We start from the raw sequence: 18,402 nt of genomic DNA on the forward strand, positions 1-18,402 counted from the left end.
TGATTACAGATTATTGGTTATGGGCTATAGTTTATGGGTTATGAGGTTTGGATTATGGGTTACAGATCACACTTCAGAGGATTTAGGTTAAGCACTATACATTGTGAGTAATAGAGTATGGGTTGTAAATGCTGGATTATGGGTTGTAGGTTATTGGTTATTGCTACAGTGAATCCAGTGCACCTACAGTAGAGTGTGATTCTCCTGCACCATGCTTCCCTGCTCCTTCTCTCCACTGTTGACATGCAACTGCAATTAAAGGTGCATGCCTACATCCAAACCGACCTACACTCACTCACGCGCACACACACACACACACACACACACACACACACACACACACAGACACACAGACACACACTCCTCTTCCTCTCAGAAGAGATCAGTCACCATGGAGACTTGGGGGTGGGGCAGTTGGGTGTTGGACACCAATCAGGGCTGGAGTTAGGGAGGTGGTGTCATGCCGCCACCACCACCACCCCCCCCCCCCCCTCCACACACAAGCCAACATCCCATAATACTCTCTGCATGCCAGACTCTCCCAATCTGCTTCACTACCTCCAGAGGTAGCAGAGTCAAGAGCAAGACAAGGTGCTGAACTCAGTAACTCATAACCTACTTCCTTTCCCTTCACACACACACACACATGCTTACAACATGTATTTCTATCTTTGTTGGGGTTTTCCCTGTTTCTGTTTATGGCTGTAGCTAATTGATGCTATGCTACACTTTAACCATACAAATGACAAAGTATCAGTATCTTCTCTGAAAATAAAAGCTGCTAAATATCCAAAATGGACATGTTTTTTGGTCCCCACAAAGACAACACACACTCAAAAAGCCATATTACCTACCACAGGCAGAATGAGGACACCCAGTGGCAAGATTTGACCTAAACCCACTGTTAGCGCAAGGAGCTACATCACTGGATCTTTAGCTGACTAAAGAATTCCAGATTTTCCCACATCAACACTTACAAACAGTGTGATGCTCCTTTTGCCCTTCCCACTAAAAAAATAGGCTTTGTCTTACTATCAGATGTAGGAGGAGCAAGAGGGCAGGGATTTCATTCCATCACATAATATTCCTCTCAAATGTCCACTACAATCCTAGGATTTCAGAACGAGGTCAGCTCGATTTCCAGAAATTATCAGTGAGCAGCATTCTCATGGACCATCAGGATGTTATAATGGATATTTATTCCTTTTCTCATTGTATTCATTCACTGCACTATACTGCTCACAGAATTCCTGCCAGCAGTGTGCGACCTGGTTGATTAATTTCAAATTAGTGAAGCCTCATACGGAAGCAGAGGTAAATTAAAGTCTATTTTTAGCAAATGTAGAGATACTGGTAGACAGGTTTGCTGTTAGTTATGTTAATATGCTAATGATTATACTGTTTATTATGTTAAGGACCCCTGGCTGAGATGCTGAACACTCTCAGAATAAAAAAAGGTACAAAACAGTCACTAGGGTGTTATCTTTAAGAGGTATGTATTTTGCACATTTAGTTAAGGGACGTATTTGTACTGTATTCGTTTGCTGCTGTTTTTATCCAGTCTTTAAAGATCAACTTTTTGCAGTTAATTTGTTTAGATTTTGACATTTTTTTACAATCAACCAATATTGAAACATGTTACCTGACCAGCATGAGCAAAGGCATAGGAGTGGGGTTGACATTGGCATTGCTAAAATGAATCAAAGCAAAGAAAAAAATATGCATGCAATGTGTGAATTATATACATATGACAAATACACATATAACAAAAAAAACTGATCAGTTATCACCTAATATTAAAAATAATATAATAGATTTGGTTATTATTATTATTATTATTATTATTATTATTATTATTATTATGTGCTGGCATGTTAATTCTGTTGTATATTTGTATATTTATATTTTCTCGTCTTGGGAGCGTGCACCCACATCTTCTTGGCTTTAACTTTACTTAAACGGAAGATAATTTTCTAAGCTACGCTGACTTGCAAGAAATAAGGAAAAAGGAACGTCACCTGCAGCCTCTTAGAGAGGGGATGCTTTTCATGGCGGCGATGCAAATTTAGACACTATGGTGCTGAATTCAGCACCCCACCAGGAAAAGCACCCCCTCCCAGACAATAAGTTTATATTTGCTGAGTAAACAGCTCTAAACTACAACTTCAGTTTACCACCACTGTAATCAAATCCAGTTCTTTAAGTTTCTCCACATTTTCACATCAAACTACACTAAATGACTTTATTTACAAGTCCCTATTTGGGTGAAATGTCCTTGTTCTCCCTGTGTCTGCGTTGGTTTCCCCCGGGGACTCCGGTTTCCTCCCACAGTCCAAAAACATGGAGATCAGGTAAATTGTATACTCTAAATTGCCCATAAAAAATGAATACTCTAAATTGTTTTGGTGTGTATGTGTAAGTGTGTGGATGAGTGCTGAGTATAAAGGGTTGTGTGTAATAAGTGTAAATTGTAAAGCGTCCTTGGGTTTCTAGAAAGGCCCTATATAGGTTGAACTTCATTCATTTATTTAGCTCAACCACTGAATATAAAATCAGACCTGTTTTACTCCACTGTTCAACTATTCATCAGTTCCATTTACTCTCCTGCAGATACTGTATACAGTATGTTACATTTTAGTTCATTAATTCATTGAGATTACTGAATATTAAGCCTGCATAAATACTATGTACACTAAAAAACAACACACACACTCATTAGAAGCCCGGTCAAACAAATCCTACAGCAATTAGCATCAATTAGTGTTCTGTTGTCGAGTAAAACGGGTTCAGGGGCATTGGGTGTAAAACGACAGGGTGTAAGGAGTGTTATTTACGAGAGAAGGGCTGATGACAGAGAGAGGAGGAGAGCAGAGGCGCCGGACATGACACTGGGCCACACATCGTCATGGTGTTGCCGGGAGAGACAGAGGAAGACGTCACTGGGAAGGATGTTGGGACACAAAGAAGGGTTGGAGAGAAGAGAAGAGATAGATAGGGAGTGTCAAAGAGAAAGGAAAAGAGTGGGAAAGGTGAAGAGGCTCGGACAGAGGGGGCAGCTGCAGAGGAAAGTGCAGATGTTTATCATTTTCACAGCTGGAGGAGGAGCTGGAGAGACTATACCGACAGATACATACACTGCTTGTTAAAAGTTTAGATAAATCATGTTTTAACTAATAGTAAAAGTGAAACAGTAGGAAAGACTATAAAAGAATATTTTTGATATTTTAAAGAATAAGTGTCTAAATAACCTTGAGCATGAACATAAAGCTTCTTTATTCTATTCTATAACAATGTTATTAACCCTTTTATGCACACTCTTTCAAAATGTCAGATTTACTAATATGGACAAATTACAAACCATTGCATCTATGCCATTGTTTGTGGATGTGTGGTACTCTGCAATAGATTGCAATAGAAAGAATAAGTCAACAATTTATTTAAATTTTAACATCTGTATACCTTTCCAGATGCCTTAATCATACCCCCAATTTGGGGGCTAAAACATGGTCTGTGTTAGGTGTAGGACACTATATAAACATACTTATATAATGACATGCCATTTAATGGAATAACTATAATATTTAAAGTCAACAAAATTGAACAAATTATAATAAACATTGTCTAACAAAAGCAAAAAATATATATTTTATATTTATCATTCCACAGAAACTGATCTCAAAATGCATCAGGCTTGTTTAGACGTTCCTTTAAAAAATTCTGATGCTGAAATATGATATTCATTCACATTTGAGTTTCGGTCAACTGTGTCATGGAGAGATGACTGCATTTACACTGCTATAATTTAAGTCTTAAAGCACCTCCTGAGGCAGTTTAAGTGATCAGATTTGAATCTGCTTATGTGTTTACACTGGCATTTTTATGTGGCAAGGTCTTATCTAGATATAAACAGGAGAAATTGTGAGTGATCAGGTGTAAATGGGGTCATAAAAACAAAGAGCTGTACATATACTGGTTAGATGCATTAAAGGTCACATTTGTGCACCCATAATCAACCATCTCTTGATTATACCTGGATAAGACCTAGCCACATAAAAATGCAAGTGTAAACACGTAAGCAGAGTCAAATCTGATCACTCAAACTGCCTTGTCTTGGTTCCTCCTAAGGTTTCTTCCTCTTAATGTAAGGGAGTTACAGCTGCTCATAAGAGTTTCCTCTGTAAAGCTACTTTGTGACTACTTTTGTTGCAAAATGCGCTATATAAATAAAATATAATAGAAAATTTAATTGAACACAATTTCAAATGAATGAAATATTTCTGTAGGATTTAACTTGCCTATGAGAAGTTGTCTCTCATTTTTAAAATTTTATATTATAAATTGAGGACACTTTCTTTCAACCTTTTCCAATTGTTTTGTAGTTTCTTGAATTCTTCTTTATGTTCAAGGATGACTGAAGTTATTTTACACATGCAAAATTTTCATATAAGTTACACTGAACCCTGCCCATGCATAGATGCCCCAAGCGCACCATGAAAAGTCAAAGGCGTGTGCTATAAAACATGGTCTGTGAATGCAGCCACTTAGGACAAGTGCCAAATTTGATTTTTTAAGTCAAAGTGCCATTTTCATAATAATAACACATACACACACACACACACACTGTAAATCCTTCTCATTTCAAGCTACAGTTTTTCACAAACAACAAACATAAACAAAGCACATTCTTCTCTGTTCCTAAATGGCGTAAAAAAACAAAGATAAAAACTGCACAAATCCCTTGTTTTAATAGTTCTACTGAAACGTTTAGTGTCAGGGTCCCACCAACCTCCCCCTCATCTCAGAGGTGATTTATTTTCCCCAGTTCCAATATTTGTTGCCACTGCAGTTCCCCTCTTGTCTAAATGTCATCCCTTCTTTTAAGACAATGCGGAGGGGTAAAGGATGAGGGAGCATGGAGGAGAGGGGTAAAGTAGGAGGGGGACACTCGTAAAACGAGCAACAAAGTTTGGGAAAATTAAACATTAGGTAAGGCGTGTTCACTGGGGTGGGTTCTGGGCCGTGGCTGCGCTGCCCTTCCTCTTCTGCATTGTATCCAGCAGGTGATTTATTGTGGAGGCCCGTATTTCTTTCTCACACTCGCTCTCTGCTGGCTTTTTTACGCACAGCCGTTTTGTGAGACCTGCAGGATTTAAGGGCAACATTTTCTGACGCAGCCTTTGCTGACACTAGGTGACAAACATGCATCCCCACACACACACACACGGGGGAAAGTTGTAATTACATGTACTGTAACTAAGTACTGAGGTGTATTTGGACTGGCCTCTCTTTCACCACTAAACACAGACACATAGTTACTGTAAACTCACACACACAGCACATAAGCACTACAGAAGTGTTTTATATGTGTGAGGTGAGGTTTCTGCATCCATTGTGTTTATTTAGTTTGCTGTTTAAATCTACATGTACTTCCAATGTACTCTCAGCCACTTTTAGAAACAAAGTCCAATCACATCTAGACAATTTGTCCCTTCTGATATATTTGGCATGGTTTTCAAAGTGACCAATCTTTTACAATGATTGGTTTTATATGTTATATGTTATATTTTATTTTATATTTTATTTTATTTCCATCTTTTACAAGTTCGGAATAACAAAAAAAAAAGAAAAGGGCCCGAAGAAAAATGTTCTATTCACAAGTTTTTTTTTTAAATAGGGTTACGCTCAGGGAACTGTGAGGGTCATAACATAACCTACAATTTGAGCCTCTTAAGGCAGTCCAGTTTTCATTTTCAAATGTGTTTTGGATCCTTGTCCTGCTGAAAAGCCCTTCCCATTTCATCATCAGCATTTTTACAGACCTTACTTGTGACGTTTGCTTCCACTATTTGCAATTTTATTAAATTCTTCCTCTACTAATTGTTTGATGTGTCACTGGCTGTAACACAAGCCTAAAGCATGACTGATCCAGCCCTAAGCTTTACATGTGTTACTTTTATGAAACTCTGCACATTCGTTCTTTGCTAAATGCAAAGAAGATGCCAGGGCTGCTGATTGGTGGGACAGTGTTTGAGGAATCAGATTCTATATACAGCTTTGAAGTTTGCAATTGTTGTGTGTGTGCCTGGTCTTTCTTAACAAATACAAAATCACAGCAGAAATGACTTAATTAGGATCTGCATTGTGCTCCTTTCTTTTTTCACTCCAAATTGTACAACAAATAATGCACTACTCTACAACAAATGATGTACTATCTGAATCTTAGAATATGGTATTTAATTTAACTCTGGGATAATCAAACATTAATATGCTCATCATTCTGCAAATAAACTGAATTTCTATAACAATGATGTCAACATCACTACATCAATTGTGGTTTAAAAGATTAAAATATGGTGAGAAATGTGACATACAGTATCCCAAAATCTGTAATAAAAAGAGTCTGTTCACAAATCACTCTCATTACACCAGCAGAACAAAAGAGTACAATCTTCACAACAAAAGAACAGCAGGTCTTAATTCTATTCGTATTTTGGTCAAAAATGATTTTATTAGATAGATAGATAGATAGATAGATAGATAGATAGATAGATAGATAGATAGATAGATAGATAGATAGATAGATAGATAGATAGATAGATAGATAGATAGATAGATAGATAGATAGATAGATAGATAGATAGATAGATAGATAGACAAAAAAATATCTAAATACATTGAAAGACAGTGGTATGAAAGAGTTTCCATTAATATCATTAAACACAGTGATATTTAAGAAGTAAAAAGAAGTTGAAGGGCTGTATGAAGAAGCATTCCGAGACAAACACCACATTTGGTGGAAGTTCCAACAGGAATTACCATCTCAGTCTCCAGACCTGAATACTATTGAAAATCTGTGGTGTGATTTAAAGCGGGCTGTAGATGCTCAGAAAACACCAAACCTGACTGAACTGGAGATGGTTTGTAAAGAAGAATGGTCAAAAATAGCTTCAGCCAGAAGCCAGACTCTCATTGGAAATTATAAGAAGCGTTTAGAGGCTGCAATTTCTGCAAAACAAGGATCTCCTAAATAATGATGCAATTTCTCTGCCAAAATTTATGCACCTGCCTAATTTTGTTTAAAGGATTATTGCACACTTTCTGTAAATCCTATAAACTTCATTTCACCTCTCAAATATCACTGTGTGCATCTGCTATATTATATATGTAACTTAAATTGCTGATACAAACAACCAATGATTTATATAGGGAAATCTCAAAAAAATGTATCAGGGGTTGCTTTGTGTATTGTGTAATATGAGCCGTCTGTTTATCAATGAGCAAATAGACTATAAATGTCATGAGAATAAGTGTAATTAAAAATAATGTCCAGGAGTTCATTTGAATTCCCACAGATTCTCTCATACCCACATACACGCTGGTTATTCAAGTTATGAATTTAATCAATTGCTTTTTCACCTCCTAACACACACACGCACGCACACACACACGCGCACACACACGCACACACACACAGTTATTCCATGAGCTGCACAATAACTTGCTTCCAAGGTGAGGTCACACACTGTGCTCTCTGCTAACAGTAATAATGAGGCCAAACTCATCTCCCCATGTCACACTTAATGTACTACAATCTGACCCATTACCCCTCCTCTATCCCCATCCCTACATCCCTCCCTCTGTCCCTCCATCCTTGTGTCCTTTATAACCCCTCTCTCTGCACCCCATCTACATTCAGGCTATCTGACTCCACTGGACTTTCCTCTATATGGAGAATGGGCTGAAATATCTTTTATTTTCTGGACAGGACGCATATTCTTCTTCCTGAAGGAAATAACACTAGTGATTAAGTGAATGTTAGAGTCCACTTATAGTCTCCAGTACACATACATAGAAACAGTCAGTTCATTGGTGTTGAGGAGTAAAATACTGATCAACACGAGTACCAGACTCTAATTCAGTCATTAATCTCACATAGAGTCATGAATCAAAATCCAGTAACATGACTAGTGGTCAAGTGGAGTGGAATTAAGGCACAGTGATTCTTCTGGATGCACATCTGTGTGGACTGATTTTGGGAAAAAAAGCAACCTTGCTGGATATATTTCTGAGTGGATGATCAGTGTACTTGCTTTGGACAGGTAAGTCTCTATCGCATCTTTATATTTTATAAAATCGTAGATTGCTTAAATTAGCCAAATTTGTAGGAGCTTCAAAAGATTCTGTAAGTGATGCCAGAGAAGGGTCACTTTTTATTTGCTAAAGAACCATGTAGGTCTGGGCCATATGATAGAAATATTGTATTACAGTATTAAAAAAAACTATATTAAATCTATATATTTATACTAAATATATATTTATCTCGATACAAATGAAGCATTAGAGGCACCTTTATTATTAAGATTGTATTATCCTTTATCATAACTTACCATACAAGATAGATATTGAGGTAGATTTGTTGTTGTTGTATTGTTGTTCTGAAAATGTTGTGCTGGAAATGAATGATTCTAGGCCAAAGCAAGGAAAAGGAAATTTTAACCCCTTAGTCCCGTAAGGGCACACTGAATACCTCATGCCCTCAATTTGACACTCTGTAAAAGTGCTTATAAAGCATTTATATGGATTTATTTTTCTTAATTTGTAATTGTGGCAATTTCACTGCAGGAACATTGTTCACCCTCTAGATGTTGGGATAGAGGGTGAATACGGGCTAACCAGCTCACCATTTTGTTTCTTGAACACCACTGCTTTTTGTAGCTATTTTCCTCTCTCTACTGTTTAAAATAAGCACATTATGTATAGAATGCACACGAAGTAATTCACAGTGTAGTAAAATAATAATTAAAACTGAGGCCTAGAAGTTCAAGGACATTTTACAGCTCATGCATGTTGACTCAATTCAGCAGATATGAGGGGACAATCCCCAATGCCAAAGCTGAGAGAGTGAGAAGGGACAAGAGACCTCCACACCTCTGTCCACCCACCCAGACCACACTGCAGACCATCAGGAGGAAGGACAGATAGTCTGATGCCAACTGTCTCCTCTGTGAATCACACTGGACGACTCCTCCTGCTGTTGCTATGGGCAGCCCACCTCTCCATGGCGACCAACTGGCTGTAAGTTGGCACGCCTGACATCTGTGTTTATAATGCTTTAACTTGTAAAAGATGGTGACATCTTTTTTCCTTCTCACGCACCCCCTGCATCCCTCTCTTTGTCTTTCTCAACTCTTAAAACACTCCATCTCTCTCCTGTGTCTCATTTTCTCTTGTCCTTCCTTCATTGTCTCCTCCTCCTATTCAACCCCTGTCCCCTGTCTGTTTTCTTTCTTCATGGTAAAATACTTACTGCTCTCTCTCACTCTCTCTCTCTCACTGCAGTTCTCTGGCCCGGTTGCCACGATCTCGTCCGATTTCGGGCGACGGGCCATGTGGGCGTCTGAGGGGGCTTTCTGCAGGACAGGTGGGAGTGTGCCGGGCGCGGGGGGAGGTGATGGAGTCCGTAAGAAAAGCTGCAGAAATGGTCATCGAGGAGGTGAGATAGTGATCATTAAATAAAACATAAAATAAAATATTTAAATATTTAAGCTGCCACTGAGCAATTTTGATCAAAGATTAAATATAAAGGTGAAATTATATTTGTGAAATTATTTAAAAATCCCAATACATGCTGTAGTGTTATGAGGAGAAATCTCATTCTTATGAGAGATAAACACATTGTTTATGCAGAAGCTTTCTGTGTTGCTCTAATAGTTTTACACCTGTATAAATGTGATAGTTAAAAATATGTTTTTAAATATTAGTAAATACTAGTAAATATTAGTAGTTTGACTAAATAGGTAGGCTGGTGCTGATTCAATTTATAAAATGAGTTAAGACAGATTAATTTAATAAAAACAATATTTAAAAAAAATCATTATAAAGGGAAGTCGCATGTCTGTCATTTTTGAAATGGCAAAAACAATGAAAAGACATATTCCTCCAGGTTTAACGTTTAAGTACGAATTCATTAATTCTCTCTTTTGGTGTTGGCAGTGTCAGCACCAGTTCAGGAACCGCCGCTGGAACTGCTCCACTACTCCTCGAGGCATTAATGTGTTTGGCCGAGTGATGAACCAAGGTTAGAACTTCGGGTTTTTGGTTTCAGCTAACTTAAATGCAGCCGAGCGCCATATTTCTTACCTGTTATATTTTTTAGCCTAAAGTGTCAGTAATATAAAACCCGAGCTGTGTTTAGAAGGGTTCACCCAATAACTAACTAACTAACTAACTAACTAACTAATTAATTAATTAATTAATTATTTGTAGCATCTGACTATGAGACGAACTCTTTGTTTTTGCTGCTCCGAGGACGTCTGACACTACACAACCGCACAGCATTATGGTATACAGTGGAAATTCTATGGTATTTTGGGCTGTATTATGGGTGTTGAGTTGAGTGTTGAGATTTTGAACAGCTCTGCAACAAGGCTGATGCACCATTCAGATAAACACTGTCTCTGTATTAGGGAGCGATTCTGAACGCACTCAGAAAACTTACTTTTTCAGTGAACTGAATCTATATTTCTGAGGGTCGTATGTGTGTGTTTCTGTGTGTGTGTTGTGCGCAGGCACGCGGGAGGCAGCTTTCGTGCATGCGCTGTCCTCGGCGGCGGTGGCTGTGGCAGTGACGCGAGGCTGCAGCCGGGGGGAGCTGGAGAGGTGCGGCTGTGATAGAAAGGTCAGAGGGGTCAGTCCAGAGGGTGAGTCACAGAGAAAAACACACCTAAATATAAAAAAATAAAAATAAATACGTGCTTCATGTGAGAAAGCGGGTGAATGTGTGTTTGGCTGGAGATGCTGGAACCTGACTTGGAAAACACTGTTTACAGTGGTGCCTATATTTCTGCATAAAAATGAAATATAAATATCTAAAACATCAGATTTTCACACAAGTCTTAACAGTATACAAAGCGAACCCATTTAAACAAATGAAAAAAATTACACTTGGTCAATAATTTATTAAGGAAAATAATCCAATATTACATAAGTGGCAAAAAAGTGTAGTTTAAAGGTGGGATTAATTAGTGGGATGACAGGTGTTTAAAGAATTATTAAAGAACAGTCTGCTCTTCACAACACGAATAAACAAAGGATATTTTCAAGGACCTCATCAGGCTGAAAAAGGTTAAAAAAAACATCTCCAAAGGGGGAGTCGTCCAACAAGGATTACTCCAATAACAAGACGTGCAATATTAGTTGAGGTCTCAATAGACTCTTACATTGGCTAATGCCAATGTTCATTAGGCCACCATCAGGAGAACACTGAACAGCAATGGCATGCATTGTTTGCTTAAGGTCATGTGGACAAGCCACAATGCTATTGGAGGAATGTTTTGTGAACGGATGAGGTTTAAATGAAAAGCCTTGTCTTTGGAGAAAAGAAAAGAGTGCATTCTAGCATAAGAACCTTATCCCATCTGTGAAACATGGTGGTGCTAGTATCATCATTTGGGACTGTTTTGCTGCATCTGGGCCACTGACGGAAACATGAATTCATAATTATAGCAGAGAATTCCAGAATTCTTGAATTGGACAATAAGTGGCGCAAATTATATCACAAATGCAGTAGTGTGCAACACATTTGGGTGCCCCTGGTTAAACAAGAAAAAACAGACAATATCTGCTGTACCTCCAACGTTGACTGAATAGAATAGTCAACATATACAGTATTTATTTTAAAAGGATGCTGTAGCAAAACATATGCAATATATAATCTGTTATGTTTCATGTACCATTTTATGTGACCATGCCTTGCTCTCAGTGACTTAAGATGTAAACCATATATTTACTAGTTTTTTAGTTGTGAAGAGCCCTGATAATGCTAAAGCTGCAATAGCAATGCTGAGTGAGGCAAGCAGCCAGTACTGAAGAAATACTAATGTTGTGGTAGCAATGCCAGTGCTGCAGTAGTAATGCTAACAACACAGTATATATGTTGCTGGCCGAGGAGGCAGTGGCCCTCTGCTAATGCCACAAAAACAATGCATTCACTGTAATGTTCAGTGCAGAGAGAAAGCAGCAGTATCACCATGTTATGCTGTGTCTCTTCAGGGTTCCAGTGGTCTGGCTGTTCAGATAATTTGTCCTATGGTGTGGCATTCTCTCAGACATTCGTGGATGAGCCAGAACGTGCAAAAGGCACATCATCAGGGCGTCCACTAATGAACATCCACAATAATGAAGCAGGACGAAAGGTGGGTGCAGAGAAGAAATGGACATTTAGACATGGAAATATCTTGCTACGTTTCACTTCAGTTCCATCCATCCCTTCTTCTTTCTCACTATACCCTTCAGGCTATTCTCCACAATATGCAGGTAGAGTGCAAGTGCCATGGTGTGTCAGGCTCCTGTGAGCTCAGAACCTGCTGGAAGGTCATGCCCCCCTTTCGCCGGGTTGGTGCTGTGCTGAAAGAGAGATTCGATGGAGCCACAGAGGTACACGCGTCACGACTAACCCCTGACCTTTTGTGATCCGTACAGCTCAAACAGACTCATGGATGTAGTTTTCTGTTCCAAACTAAGTGCATTGTACCAAAACTTAACCAGAGTTAAACATTGAGAGTGTAAGCTAAAGCAAAGTCACTAATTTTTTACATATACTCTCACTCACCGCACTTTACATTGTAAAGCTATGTTTACAATACAAGCCACATTGCTCAAATTCGTTTTTTTTCTTTTGGATCTTGACGCTTCCCATTCACAAATGTAAGTGGTCTGTGTCTGTGTGTAATGTGAACAAATCTGTCCCTGAAACGTCTCACATGCACACATTGATACGTATATAAACGTCTCCTTCTTCACCAACAACAAACAATGCCATATTTGAGAGATGAGTCAGCTCATATGTGAAGCACCTTTTGCTCGAGTGGAGAACAAACAGCTCGTCTGAAGTACATGTTCAGGTCGAGGAGGTGAAAAAAGGACAGGTGGTTTGCTTTTGCTGTTTTTACAGCTATAGCTCCACAGCTGCACCAGAAGATGTGTGGGTATGAGAGAGAAGCACGTAGCGCATGTCTAAAAAAAAAAAAAGACACACAAATTATGAGTTGACCGTTCACATTCACGTCGTATATCCATGGATTGGATACAGTCATATGAAAAAGTTTGGGCACCCCTATTAATCTTAATCATTTTTAGTTCTAAATATTTGGGTGTTTGCAACAGCCATTTCAGTATGATATATCTAATAACTGATGGACACAGTAATATTTCAGGATTGAAATGAGGTTTATTGTACTGACAGAAAATGTGCAATATGCATTAAACCAAAACTTGACCCGTGCAAAAGTATGGGCACCCTTATCATTTTATTGATTTGAATACTTCTAACTACTTTTTACTAACTTACTGAAGCACAAAATTGGTTTGGTAAACTCATTGAGCTTTGAACTTCATAGCCAGGTGTATCCAGTCATGAGAAAAGGTATTTAAGGTGGCCAATTGCAAGTTGTTCTCCTATGTGAATCTCATCTGAAGAGTGGCATCATGGGCTCAAAAAACTCAAAAAAACAACTCTCAAATGATCTAAAAACAAAGATTGTTCAACATAGTTGTTCAGGGGAAGGATACAAAAAGTTGTCTCAGAGATTTAACCTGTCAGTTTCCACTGTGTGGAACATAGTAAGGAAATGGAAGACCACAGGGACAGTTCTTGTTAAGCCCAGAAGTGGCAAACAGAGTCGCCTGAGGTGTGCAAAAGCACACCTCAGGCGACTCTGTTTGTGGCGTGCTTGCAGAAATGGCTTCTTTCGCATCACTCTCCCATACAGCTTCTCCTTGTGCAAAGTGCGCTGTATTGTTGACCGATGCACAGTGACAACATCTGCAGCAAGATGATGCTGCAGCTCTTTGGAGCTGGTCTGTGGATTGTCCTTAAAAATGACTCAAATCTGATTGTAAAAAAATCAGATCTGAGCCACATTGAGCAAAAAATCAGGCTTCAGTCACTTCAGCCTGGTAATGTGAACGCAGCTTTAGAAACCTTGCCCTCATGATGAGGTCCACTAACATTATAAGTCAAACTATAACCCATTTGCATTGTTGTTTAGTCACTGTCCACTCATCATTGGCTTCTTACTAACACCGGAATGACCTTGGCGTGGTGGTATGTGGTCAGGTAGAAGTGATAAAAGTGGTATGTCGCATAAAAATATCCAGCTAAATGTGGCTCTGGGGTCTAAACTAAGGGTAGTGAACATTAGGCCTGTCACAATAATTACTTTATAGACTTACAATAAACAGACATGACTGTAGTACCTTTTGTTCACCTTAGTAATGCCCATTTTGTTTACTTGTGTGTTTGTTAAAATAGGAATAATTTTCACCAAAATATATATTTTCAAATCAATTTTTAATGTAATTTTCAAGGGACCAAAGGTGCAAATTTAAAGGAAAACCCCAAAATAGGATAAAATCAAGTAAAATAAACAAGTAAAATTGTAAATGCATATGTACATAAAGAAAATAAGTAATGGGACAAAATACATTCACAGGGCTTGTCCTGTTTTTCTACATAGTCAAGGCAAATTGTACAGGGAAGGAACATAGTCATATATATGGGGATGCCCAAATTTGGCTCCCATGTTCTCTGAACAATTTCTCCTTTTAAACAGTAAGTGCTCTGCTTTAGTCACAGTGTTTCATTCAGAACTGTTGCCAATAGTTAAGTCAGTAGCACAATAACCAGTGCAACAGAATGCCTGCAGCTGACTTTTGACAAGCAATAAAATTGACAAAAACATACTCCTCCCAAACTATTAATAATAAAACAATCTTTGCTCTTAAAACAAGTTTAATTACATTATTATGGTGTATTGTGATATGAAAATCAGTGACATGGTGGAATTATCTTAATGTGACAATAATACTGTTAATCATTTTTTCTGGGAAAATATATATTGTTCAAAAAAGTGTTATTAATGGTAAGGCTAACAGAAATTGTATCAATCGTATCGCATCAATAGTAGAAATATTAAATGAAAGGATGGCAATCAGTGCTGAGCAGTTCCTAACTAAAATTATGCAGTGAGGTCAAAAGCTCACACATCTATCTGACCCTTTTCAGGTGCGTCTGACACGAGTAGGCTCTCGCACAGCTCTGCTGCCAAAGGACCCCCTGGTCAAGCCGCCAGCCGCACGTGACCTTGTGTATTTGTCCGCCTCACCGGATTTTTGTCGCCTAGACCCTGAAAATGGCATCCCAGGGACAGCCGGCCGACGCTGCAACGGTGAGAGTGATAACTAGTCTGACTTATCTAAAACAGATTTTACAGTCACCTCACACAAACACAGTAAAATGCTCTGTTGTAGAGAAACTCGATGTGTTAGAACTGTCCACACCAATGGTGAGAGAATCCAGATGTCATCATACATCATTTTAAGTCATAAAATGGTTATGAATACACTACCTGATGCCTGGGACACTGAGTACTGAGTTTGTTCAGGCACAAGGCAAACATTTACACTGGACCCTCATCAACATCATAAATATTATAAATCATAAATAATAAGAAAATATACAGTTTTAAGTATCATTAAACCACTAAGCCTATACCACAATAAATTAGACCCACACTGTAACACTATACATATAGCACAATCATCTACACCAATACACTTCAGTAATATTTGAACACTCTTCCTCAGATTTCTTTGCATCTGAATTTCCTAACTGCCATTACTGCAGAAAATTAGATCTTATCTGATTGATCTGATTGACACATCTACATGCAATTGGCTAATTAGCTAACAGTAAAATTTCAGGTTTATGTGTGTGAGACAATAGTTGGACAATAATATTTTATTAAATTTATAATAACTAGTCCAGGTCTTAGGGGATTGTTCTAAAACTCTTAACTTGTATTGTATATTGATGGCAAAGAGATACATGCAAGGCATTGTAATACCAAAGAAAACTCTAATGTGCAACCATAATCTTGTACCATAATCAGTATTACTTAGACAAACCTAAAATGCAGGCAAATTAGCTGTTGGTTTTGGATAGTAAATGATTATACAGTATTTGTACAATAGACACTGCAATCAATGGTTCGTATCCCCATTATTGTAAGCAGATCTGATTGGGCAAGCTTCTCTACCCATTTCACATCAAATTAAACCTTTTTTAAATTAGGTATTTAATTAAGTTAGGCAGACATAAAAAGGTGGAATACTTCCTAAATATTAATACATCTGAATGAATCTATAGAGCCTTTATATTCTGTTCTTACTGGAGGTTGAAGTTTCTTAAAAGTATTTGTTTATTTTTTATTATGATTTTTATTATTATTTGATAGCTGCCCAAGTCTTGCCCAAAACTAAGAGGCTCTTCCTCCTTAACAGGCTTCTAGCGAACACCCTGTTTTTACGGCGGTTCTGATCCCAACAGCAGAACTGAACTTTTTAGGATTAAGGATTTAGGATTAAAATTACAACAATATACTTTGGACTTTATGTTTCTGCCACTTCCCTACTCCTTTATATTTTGTGTATTTATCTTATCTATTTTATTTTGTCTTTAAATTTATCTTTTTTAAATTGCTCTTTGGATGTAATCTGGACCGTGAGAATGCAATTTCGTTCCACCTATTGTGCCACATGTGAGGTAACTGACAATATAATCTCCTTGAAACCTACAGGAACATCGCGGCTGGCACCGGACGGCTGTGAGCTGGTGTGCTGTGGACCAGGTTTCCGGGCTGGAAGGGCCGAGGTGATCCAGCGCTGCTCCTGCAAGTTCTCATGGTGCTGCTCAGTCCGGTGCCAGCAGTGCAAAAATACTGTGCTTATTCACACCTGCAGAGAGTGACACACTTAAATATACATTCACACATGCACACCTGACACAAAACACTCTTACACACTCATAGTGCCACACAAAATAAACTCCCATCCTAAACAGCAGTTTGGTAAAACATTTGTGCAATGCTGTAGCCCAAGAAGTGCTATAAAATACAATTTGACTTAGCTATGTTAGTCATGTTTTAAAGGTTATAACTGCATACTGTTTCACATTTTTAGGGGTTGTACACTACCAAAAATATGTCAGTGAATACTTTGACTTCTGCACTGATTACTGATAAAATTGTGTTCTGGTCATCAAATACAATCTAATTAAACTAATAAAACAGTTAATGTTTTTAACTAAGCACATTATCATTGATTTAACATTCATAGTGCAGGCTAAAAAAAGTAAGTGAACTCTGAATGTTAATGTAGATCCACCTTTAGCAGCCAATAACCAAATACTTTACTTTACTGCAGATAAGATTGTGTTACCTTGACAAGACGTTTTGTACAATTCCTACATAAACATGTTTCAGTTCATCCATGTTGTTATCATGTTAGTAAGGTTATTGGACAGCATCTTGCTGGGATTAAGTTCGGGACAAACCATTGTCTATTTTTAACCATTCTTGAGTTAATTTACTTGTGTACTTGTGCTTTGCTTCTAAAAGAGAATCTAAAGGTCATTACATTAAAATTTAAGTTCACTTACTTTTTTCTAGCCTGCACTGAATCAAATCAGTAATCAGTGCAGAAATCATCCAGACAATTGTGATTCCAAATGATAGTCAAATAATGTACTTACTTTTTCTTGCAAATATACAAAAAACGCAATTAAAAAATCCCCTGTACTTTCACTGAAATTAAAACTCACAGATTTGAAGATCCATTGCTATCAGATTCCCAGACTTAAGTCCAAAAAAAGAACAAAGGTTTCTTTGCTATAAAGGTTCTAAAAAGAAACTGAAATTCGTACACACATGTACACACCACTTCCCTCTCTTTGTGTTGATCCTGTTTTTATGTTTTCAGTTCTCCTACCTTTGCACAGGCACTACACAACTACACAAAAAATGTCAAATCATCCTATTTTTAGAGCAGTTTTGCTTACAATAAACCCTCCAACTGATGCATGTATGCACACAAACACACACACATGCATGCACACACACGCGCACACACACACACAACTAACTTGATCAGACAAAGCTTTAAGGCTGAAATTAACCCAGGAATAACACTTCCTTACAGGCATTTAGGATGTAATAGTGTTACAAATGTAGAGTAGTGAGCTTCGCATATCAGCAGTATTTATAATTCCTCATCAGTGCTACTGATTGTGTCTCTTGTCTCTTATTTATTTGAATTTCATTTCTGCCCGTGTGCAAGTCGGGATTCTCTTTGCATTGTTCTGTTCTTGCTGCTATATTCTCAGACTGCCTGGTCAAAATAAACTGGTTTACACACCAAATGCCAAACTATTCCATTGTGGGTAGCGTGGTTTATGACGTCTTTTAACGATCACAACACTAACAGATTATTAATAAACTTTTACTACAGTACCGCTTAACAAATATCCATTCATTGCAATTCTAGCTAAAATAAAGAGTCTCTGTG

The 18,402-nt window shown here is 38.0% G+C and overlaps 1 protein-coding gene across 2 annotated transcripts; it reads left to right on the top strand.

The window, feature by feature from the left end:
* The first annotated feature begins 7,699 nt into the window (after window positions 1–7,699).
* Window positions 7,700–18,266, top strand: wnt4b (wingless-type MMTV integration site family, member 4b). 2 transcript variants are annotated; one of them, XM_015607778.3, is made up of 9 exons: window positions 7,700–8,099; window positions 8,862–9,075; window positions 9,340–9,493; window positions 9,994–10,078; window positions 10,569–10,700; window positions 12,052–12,194; window positions 12,295–12,435; window positions 15,065–15,227; window positions 16,638–18,266. In XM_015607778.3, the coding sequence occupies exons 2-9, from the start codon at window positions 8,987–8,989 to the stop codon at window positions 16,805–16,807; spliced, it is 1,077 nt and encodes a 358-aa protein (XP_015463264.1). In that variant the 5' UTR covers window positions 7,700–8,099; window positions 8,862–8,986; the 3' UTR covers window positions 16,808–18,266. The 2 variants fall into 2 exon arrangements, with proteins under 2 accessions (XP_015463264.1, XP_007256940.1); XM_007256878.4 differs by having other exon boundaries at window positions 8,865–9,075.
* Window positions 18,267–18,402: the final 136 nt, after the last annotated feature.

Source organism: Astyanax mexicanus, chromosome 6, assembly GCF_023375975.1.
Source record: "Astyanax mexicanus isolate ESR-SI-001 chromosome 6, AstMex3_surface, whole genome shotgun sequence".
NCBI lineage: Eukaryota > Metazoa > Chordata > Actinopteri > Characiformes > Acestrorhamphidae > Astyanax > Astyanax mexicanus.